The sequence below is a fragment of the Vespa crabro genome, chromosome 5, assembly GCF_910589235.1.
Source record: "Vespa crabro chromosome 5, iyVesCrab1.2, whole genome shotgun sequence".
NCBI classification, from domain to species: Eukaryota; Metazoa; Arthropoda; class Insecta; order Hymenoptera; family Vespidae; genus Vespa; species Vespa crabro.
The window spans coordinates 5,075,263-5,085,262 of NC_060959.1; the positions used below are offsets into that span (position 1 = coordinate 5,075,263).

At 33.2% G+C, this 10,000-nt stretch overlaps 1 protein-coding gene across 16 annotated transcripts in view; it reads right to left on the reverse strand.

Moving 5' to 3' along the window:
• LOC124424362 (cAMP-specific 3',5'-cyclic phosphodiesterase) overlaps positions 1-10,000 on the reverse strand; it is a 335,250-nt gene that overhangs the window by 74,620 nt on the left and 250,630 nt on the right. Inside the window, exon 1 of one of the 16 annotated variants that reach the window (XM_046963290.1) lies at positions 8,624-9,251. The exons of the other annotated variants lie outside the window; for them this stretch is intronic. Within the exon in view, the coding sequence (XP_046819246.1) occupies positions 8,624-8,841 (218 nt within the window). The 5' untranslated portion in view covers positions 8,842-9,251. Of the gene's footprint in view, positions 1-8,623; positions 9,252-10,000 lie in introns of those variants that run through there. 16 annotated transcript variants of the gene reach the window in all.

A 10,000-nucleotide genomic window follows, 5' to 3' on the forward strand; every position in this document is an offset into this window, starting at 1 on the left:
TCTTTCTTTCTCTCTCTCTCTCTCTCTCTCTCTCTCTCTCTCTCTCTCTCTCTCTCTCTCTCTCTCTGATAACACTCGTGACTCCTTCGAAATGTCAACAGGTACGTACGTATGTATGTATGTATGTATGTATGTATCTATGTAAACACGATGTAAACGAGTTTTACCTTGTTGAGTTGTTTTCTTGTATAATGGATAAGAAACGGAGAGTGTTTCATTCTCGTATCATTTCTTCTAAGAATCGATTTATCTATTTCAACGATATATAAAAAATATAAAATATAACAAGGACGGAATATATATATATATATAAATATAAGCGAAATAATGTGATATAAGAAAACTCTAAAATATCCGGTATGCGTAAAATCGAAGAAGAAATGAGAACGGACGGGACCGTGCATCGACGTTTTTTATGCAATAAACACAGCTCGGAAACGAGAGAAAGAGAGAGAGAGAGAGAGAGAGAGAGAGAGAGAGAGAGAGAGAAGCGTCATTCGGAAACGAACATGCAATAAATTTGGAATAGCAATGAGCGGACGAGGAAAGATCGAAGCTTGGAATTCTTTCAAATGGTAGAAGAGAAATGGTTTAGATATAATTTACGGAAGAGTATTGGCTACAAATATTTTCTTTCTTTCTCTCTCTCTCTCTCTCTCTCTCTTTCTCTCTCATTCTCCTTTTCTCTTTGCCTTTCCTTCTAATCAAATAAGAGATACGCGTTAACCTTGCTTTTTCACGTTTATCGATCAGAACAAAGTCATAAATTTCCTATCGACGGAGACGAATCCTTCGAAGTTTTCGAGCTGATCGGAAATAATTCCTCCTAATGCTTCTTAGATGTTTATCAAGACCGATGACGTCACTATGACGAGATATATACATATGTATATATTATTAAATGTTTGGAAAATATTTCATACATTAATTCATACCAGATATTAATTTACGTTTATATGACTAATTTCTGATATAGGAAGTTTAACGTCGTTGTAAACGATGCCTCTTCTCGAAGGTCAGCTTAATTATTAACTAATTTTAACTAAACTTTGTTCATTGTCACAAGCAAACTATTAGTTCTTGTTCGGTCTTTGAACGTTGTCTCCTTGAAACCTTCGCATAATGAAATTCTTCTCTCAACGGACGATCGTAAATAGATAAGAATATAATAACTTTTAAAGGAAGAAACGATGATATCATTCGTTTTCCAAAAAAAAAAAAAAAAAAAGAAAAAAAAATGGAAAAAAAGGAAAAAACCTTAAGAGAAAAACAACGTAATAGTAGTCATTGATCGATATCAGGACGTTGATAACCACCTAGGAGCATGATACTTGCACTCATTCAGACACATTCACACACACACACATATTCACGTGTTATACATTGACCATTCGGTTATTGACTTTCATACAAATGTTTGACTAGATATATAAAACTAACGAAACCGATAACGCTTGAGACTTTCGCGATAATACGAACGAAAGAGGTAGCCTGACGATAAAACCAAAATCTCAGATTGCTATTCATTATTTAGGATTATTCATTTAAAAGTGTCATCCTCGCTAAAAATCCTTTTCATCTTAACTCTTTCTTTTTTATCCTTGAAAACGATCAAACTTCTTTTACGTACGATCTTCTTTGACGTTTATATTTTTTTGCTTTTGAGACGATGAAAAATTGAAAGGATAAAATATTTTTCTTGACGAGAAAAAACGAAAGGTTCTCGATATACCAATTATTTTGGATTTATTAGAATTCGGACAACACGAACAACAACTTATCACGATCGAAAATCGAAGAAATATAAGCTATATACATATATACATATATACATACATACATACATACATACGTACATACATACATACATACACATGTATATACAGGTATATATATAAATATATGTATGAATGTATATATATATGTATGTATGTATGTATGTATGTATGTATGTATGTATGTATGTCTGTACGTATATCTCGTATTTACAAAAGAGCACGATGCTCATCGGTCGCGTGCCGGTCGCGAACTGACGGCAACCATGCCCGCTTCTGTCGCTTATACGCAAGAAACAGTGAGAGGGAGAGAGACGCATAGTTGATCGCTCAAGCGCACAACTTCGAACGTCGATCTTCACATCGTTTACTTACGTCTTAATGAAAGAAATAATCCAAGTAAAGGTCACGAAGGGAGACAGAGAATATAGGTTTTCAACGTTAGTACAAGAAGAATCGTTAAACTAAAGGAAATGACTATCTTTCGTTTCTGTTTTTCTTTTTTTCTTTTTTCCTTTTATTTTTTTTCTTTTTCTTTTCTTTTTTATATTTTCTTTTTAATATCAATCCCTTAGCAAGAATAACATCGGAAACGTACATATGTAGGTTGTATATGGTCAATTCAATTTAAAAGGGGTTTAAGAAAATATAGTCTTCATTATTCCATCTAATAAAGGAAGTGAAACAAACAAAGCTACATTTCCAGTCATCGTCCAATGAAATTTCTACTAATGGTGGACGACAAAAATCGATTTTGCAATTTAATAATGCAGAGTGCTTATGAAGAGGCAGGGAATGATCGTGAACGCTTTTATCACGGTCTCGGAGAGACGTTTTCGATGTAATGAGAAGAAGAAAGAGAGAGAGAGAGAGATAGAGAGAGAGATAGAGAGAGAGAGAGAGAGAGAGAGAGAGAGAATAAAAGTAGACAGAAAAATAGGAAAAAGTGAAGAAAGTTAAAGAGAGAAACATGTAAGAGATCGTTTCTTAGACGGATACTTTCATTTTGACGTTACCGTTAATCAAAATTAAGAAAAGTTTTGCTTAGCGGTAAGAAAGTAAAAAAAAAAAAAAAAGAGAGAAAAAAGCATGGTGCAAGATTACCAGCAGTGAATGGGAAGATAGAATGAAAAAAATCTCAACGGGTTAATATATTTCGTTCGTCTAAAACGATTATCGTTGATTAGATCGAAAAATTTAAATTTGATGGGACGATCGTTACAACGTCGTATATAAAACACCCATAGATTATTAACTTAGTCGATTTATTAGAGCATTAAAAATATTAGATACGATAGGGAAAAATGGAAGGGAAAGAAAATGAGTTCTATATATGTACATACATACATATGTATCTAGATATTCTTTACAAAGTATAAAAGTATATATTTCTCAAAGTCGAGTCACGTCTTAGGATTACTACTGAGGATCAAGAGATCAAAGAGAAAAAGTTGTTTTCGTTCGAGGAACGAAGAAAATTGTGGAAAAATACATCCTGAGAAACAAATTCGTACGAACGAATGAAAATGGTGAGAAGATAAAATAATAATGGTCGACGTGTTCGTAATCGTTGCTATCGTCATCATCCTCGTAGTCGTAGTCGCAGTCATCATTGTCGTTGTCATTGTACACACGATTTATATTTTATTATTTCATGTAGGCGATTCAAGTGGTTATAGAGCGAGTAAAAGAAGCGAGATATAGTGAGAAAGAGATAGAGATAGATAGATAGATAGAGAGAGAGAGAGAGAGAGAGAGAGAGAGAAAGAGAGTGAGAAAGAGAGAGAGAGAGAGAGAGAGAGGAGACGAAGGAGAAGGAGGTAGAAGAACTTCATCGCGGTTAAGAAAATTGCCGCGTTGAGTTCGGCTAATTGCACGTCAAGGAAGAATACTATGTCTTATCGGTTACGAAATATATAAATTGTACGGTGTTACACGAAGAAGGGTATCTATCCATTAAAATGTCACGTTACCGGGATGCGTCGTTACATCAAGTTTGTTATCAAATATTCGATCGTGGCTATCACGTTGAGAACGTCAACCTCCTTTTCTCGTCGTTAGCTAAAAACGACTTTTCGCGATGCGAGCCAACCAAACAACGAAGCTCTCGTACGACATCACAAGAGTTAACAACTACTTTATGATATTATAGTTCTCTCTCTCTCTCTCTCTCTTTCTCTCTCTCTCTTTCTCTTTCTCTCTCTATCTATCTATTTATCTCTCTCTCTCTCTCTATTTATCTCTCTCTCTCTCTCTCTCTCTCTCTCTCTCTCTCTCTCTCTCTCTCTCTCTCTCTCTCTCTCTCGTTCTCTTTTCCTCGCGCATACGCACGCATATACGTAGATATACACACAGATGGGCGCGAGCGTATTATAACGTCGATATCACTTCGAGAAATAATATAGATTTTTCTCACTTTACAACTCCAATGGCGATACGAATCGCGTAACGATCATAAAGATAGAATATCAGAAACTTTTTTACGATACGATTCTTTACGAACTAACGTTATAATATAACCGAATACAATTCGATTGTTTAATTTATAATGTGTAATGGATAAAGAAAATCTGTGATATGTTGAAATGATAATTAATTCGAGATATGATGGAAAAGAACATTTTATTTGAACATTTATTTTGTTCATCCGTTTTATAACTACTTTATAGAGAAATACGATGTTGACGATGATAATGATGAAGATGATGACGACGATAGTAATAATAATAACAATAATATTAATAATAGTAACAATAATAACAATAACAATAACAGTAATAATAATAATAATAATAATAATAATAATAATAATAATAATAATAATAATAATAATCATTGTGATTTCAGATTTCATGTTAATGGAGGCGAATAAGTATCATAAAAATAGTGATATCTCAAATAAATTGATACAAATTATTATGTTTTTGTATCGATCCTATAAAAGATTCGACGATTATTTCAAATATACTCATAGGTGGCGATTGGATTTCACTCTCTCTTCCTCTCCCTCTCTCTCTCTCTCTCTCTCTCTCTCAATTTTTCATCCTTTCTTCTCTTTCTTCTACTCCTCGTCCATCTTTTCAACTTTTCTTTTGTCGAGAAAAAATCGTTAAAAAGTCCGATATGTAGTAGAATAAGATATCCTCATACCCCTCGTCACGTTTTATTCAAAGGAAAAAAAAAAGAGACAAAGTTCTTCTTCCCTTTCTTCGAACTTGGAATGAAACGATAAAGTTGAAAAAGAAACGATATCACCAACGAAGTTTTTATTAGGCATATATGAATAACTACCGAAATAACGATTACTGCGTAAATCGTATATGCTATAAGTCATAAATTGTTACTGGTCTATTATTGCAACTTTAATATTTTCCTTCGATAAAATCTCCTTTATCATTGTCCTATGACAATGAGAGAGCGGGAATTTCAAAACGTCGCGTCACGTCGTCGCGTCGTCGCGTCGTCGTATTTTAAATAGACCGATTTAAAATCAGATCATGATTGAAAATTACTTCTCGATCAAACTCGCTAACGTTATTCTATTCATTTATATTTCTTAAAAATGTAAATACAATGTAAATAAATTTGTGAAATATGTATAACGTTGTATCCATATCAAATTGATTTATTTAATGTATGATTATTTGACCTTATGTTTTTTTTATTTTTTATTTATTTTTTTTTTGAGATAGGATAGGAGGGCGAGGGTGAAGAGATAGAGCAAAAAGAAAAAAAAAGAGAAACAAAGTTATAGATAGATGAAACAGAATTAACGTAAATAAGATAATAGGATAAAGGTAACAAATAGGGTAAGAGCATTCGTGGTAGAGAGGGATTACTTTTACGTTGAGTATTAATTGATTTACGTTGATACTAGCCATAAAGTAAATTTCAAGGTCCAAGATATTTTCATTAGTCACGCGAATGGAAGGGATGATAGCTTCAAGAGTTTCTTTTTAACGTTAGCAACCTTTGCCTATGTTATTTTCCTTCCCGACGAACGAGTTCGTTGGTTAAACGTCATTTGAAAACCCATGGCGTTTACTTCATTTATTAAACGCCAATGGTAGTTTTACGAGAAAATCTTGAAAAAAAAGCGAACTTTTTTCTTCGTTTCATTTCGATTTGAAAATCGTTTTAACCTTCGATAGAAAGATCGATCGATATTTCAAAATACAGAAGAGGAAGATCGGGAGGGAGGGCGAACGGGATTAAAGAAAAAAGTGACAACGGGATATTCACACGCAGAGAGAAAGAGAAAGAGTGAGAGAGAGAGAGAGAGAGAGAGAGAGAGAGAGAGAGAACACTGTTCCTTTCTTTTTCGGTGATAGGAAAGTTCTAAAGTAAAACGTTCGTAGTATCGATCGCAAAAAAGAAAGCTGCCGTGTCGTGCCATTATTAAGGGTGTTTATCACCTACGTACCACGTATTCTTCAGGGTCACCGTAATTGTGTCAAGAACTCTATCTTGCGTTTGTGCACTGTCACGATATGCAACTTATGGTGAATGCAATAGTAGGAAGGCAGACAGGGAGGAAGGGAGAGAGTTGGAATAAAAAAATGAGAGATACAATCGTTTTTTTTCGAAACGAAAAAATCGAAATAATGTTTGCTCATAGATACAACAATTGGTAATGATAATTGTTTCAATGTATTGTCGATTGATTAAGAAAAAAAAAAAAAAAAAGAACAAATAAGAAGTTGCAAAGCAATGAGAGGGCGAACGAGTTTTCACAAGGAACGAAATTATTTTTAACTCGTCCAACGATGTATAGATCGTTACGTTCAAGGAGAACGTTAATTAAACGACGAAAAGAAATTTCAATTGATTGGAAACAAAATGGAGACAATGGTCTTAAATTATGCCAGTCGATAGAATAATTTTTCCAAAATCAGTTATCGTGCGAACCTTTACGATCACTCTTTCGCGAGAGGCAGCTGGTAAACATTATATATATATATATATATATATATATATATATATATATATATATATATATATATATATATATATATATATATATATACATAGCACCGCAACCGTGGCCGCATTGCGATTATATTAGCATTAGCATTAGCATTAGCGTAGAAAAGAGGGGAATTCAATTTAATAAAACTCGGTGAATATAATCTTTGAAGGGGCATTAAACAGTTCCCCCTTTGGGAAAAGCTCGAGCTATATTGCAATTTATTCGTTCGTAAAAAAGAAAAGAAATGGTTTTGTATTGAATGGTTTCATTGGGACATTTCTTTTTTGCTGTTTTCGATATGTAATTAGAAAATATTTGTATCAAAGAAATTCCTATATTCTCTCGTTTTGTTTGCTGTGAAGAAAATGAAAAAAAAAAAGATAAAGAAAGAAAAGAAAAGAAAAAAAATAAATAAATAATAAAGAAATTTAAAAAATAGCTATCGTAAATAGTCATTTGATTCGTGTATCACGATTATTACTTCGAAAAAAGAAAAAGAAAAAAAAAGAAAAAGAAAAAACGATCATCATGGATTCGAATCGATAACTCTGACTTAATCAGAAATCTTATAACAAGGTATCTCGTTTATATATATTTTTTCAGGGCAATCGTCGAAGTCGTTGAATAGATACAGGAATGGAATAATATATTTTGTCCTTTGATCGATCAATTTTCTAACTTAATTGGAAAATAGTTATTTTTTACTGTTCGAAGTTAATAACACGGCAACCTTTATTACGTTCACTAAGAAATTCCTTGGAACGACAACAAATCTCTTTTCACAGCGACGATGTTATTCTTCGGATATACAATCTACACGATTTTTAATCTATTTCTTGTTTCTTTTTCTTTTTTCTTTAAACTATACTCGACTATAAAAACTCGACTAATGAAAAAAAAAGAAAAAGGAGAAAAAAAATAGGAGAAAAAAAAAATAGGAGAAAAAAAATAAGAAGAAAAAGGAATAAGGATTCTAAGGTTTGAGTATTCGTGATTATAACCTATGAAACATGCCAAATAATTTCAGGATCTATATAATTGTTCTGATTAACGTAACTTTTCGAAAGAAATCAGACAAAGAATATATACATATATATATATATTGTTTCTTGAACCGTAGACCTTGCTCATACCGCGTATGCTACCACGTCTATTTCTAGCCTAATGTCAGCCTTAAAAGCTTTCGACGAGGTGCTGTAGCCACGTGCGCATGCCACCTCTATCTTCGTACTGAATCAAAATTCTATAAATACAATGAATATACAGCACTTCGTTTTCTATTGGACAAAGATCTTCGTCTTAAGATCTACGTAGATCTGAAAAGCGTTAGAACATTAGAAGAATTATCGAATAGAACATACTTTTAACGTCGTATCAAAAGCCATTGTGTAGTAGTAACACATCCCTCTCTCTTTATCTCTCTCTCTCTCTCTTTTTCTCTCTCTCTCTCCTTCAGGATAATACGAACTTTTCAAAAGATTCTCACAAGTAGATCTATCGTTGATTTTGTATAAAAAGCTGATCCATTCATTTCCCTCAATTCTCACTCTCTTTTCATCTTAGAAACATAATCTTCGACGATTACGCCTAATCAGTTGAGGAACTTTTAATGAAGTAAATTTCTATTTAAACGACGTGAAAATATGATTATTATAAATAACAGAGCATAGATAATTATTCAAAATCCGTGAGATAACGTAATATAAAAAAAAGATGAGATACAAGATGGAGATACGTATGTATGTACGTAAGATATTTATAAATAGATAGAGATAGTAATACGTATATATATATATATATATATATATATATGTGCGTGTGTGTGTGTGTATAGTAAATAAGAGTAAGAAATTTGATTTTGACGTGTTTCTCAATTTACCTTTTCGCTCGATCGACGTAAAAACGACGCGAGTGCCGTCGAAGACGAGACTTCCGTCTATCGACGATCGGTAAACCGATCACTGTTGTAACGTCCCTCGAATCTGCACGATCTCGAGTTTCCCTTATAACTGAGTCCCTTCGAGAATTTCGTCTACTGTTTATATCTATATCCTTCGATCTTGCTATCGTCCAAATGAGAAACCAAAAGGCTATCATTTTCCACGTTAATCGTACTCTCTCTCCTTTTTCTCATCGATCGATTATAACGAAGAAGAAATTTTCTTTTCTTATTATTCGCCTCTCAGTTTTCTTTTCATCATCTTTCTTCTCCTATTATTCTTCACTTTCTCTTCTTGGATCAAGTATAATATCGATCGACGATCGATCAATTTTCCACGTAACAATTTTCCCATCGCAAGACACATTTGTTCACCAACAACGTCCAAGTAAAAACGTTCATCTTCTCAACTTGTTTCGACGCATAGTTCAGTTTACGATAAATCAAACCACGGCCTTCGGACATATCAACGATCGATCTCGAGTAATTATACTCTCGCGCAATAAACGCGAACTCGCTTTAACACGAACGAATACTGACATACTTTTCCACAACACGGTTTATGTATTTCTATAATCGCCTTCGTATTAACGTAGATAATTATTGAAGAAATTAGTCGATCATAAAAAAAAAAAAAAAAGAAAAGAAAGAAAAAAAGAGAGAGAGAAAAAGAGAGGAGAAAAAAGAAGAAAAGAAAAGAGTGGGATGAGTTGTCGTATTAAGAAATTTTTCAAATTCTCTGATAGATCAATAGATCAAAATTTGATTATATATAGATCGGAGGAGATTCATGCACGTCTATATGAGTATAGATTACGAAATTCCAAGCATTGAAAAACATGACTACGATGAAAAATCCTCGAACGTTAATTTTAGTAAATAAAACACGTCGATAAATAATTTTCTTCTTTCCTTTTTTTTTCTTATTTTCTTATTTTATGATATTGCCTCGTATCGCCTCGAAAAAAATAAGAGAGGGGGAGGAAGAGAGAGAGAGAGAGAGAGAGAGAGAGAGAGAGAGAGAGAGAGAGAGAGAGAGAGAGAGAGAGAGCTTCGTGATAGATTTCATCTAGAGATATATTTTATCACAATTGGAAAACGTCAACAAATTTTTATGTTATGTGTGAAAAACGAAAAGAAGGAGAAAGAGAGAAAGAAAGGGAGGGAGAGAGAGAGAGAGAGAGAGAGAGAGAGAGAGAAAAGTACGACGTAACAACGACGATGACATAGAATAGGAAGCCCCGTTAATTTCTTTTTTTTTTTTTCTTTATATTTATTTCCAACCTTTATTGCGAGGAGGAGACAGAGGAGGAGGTG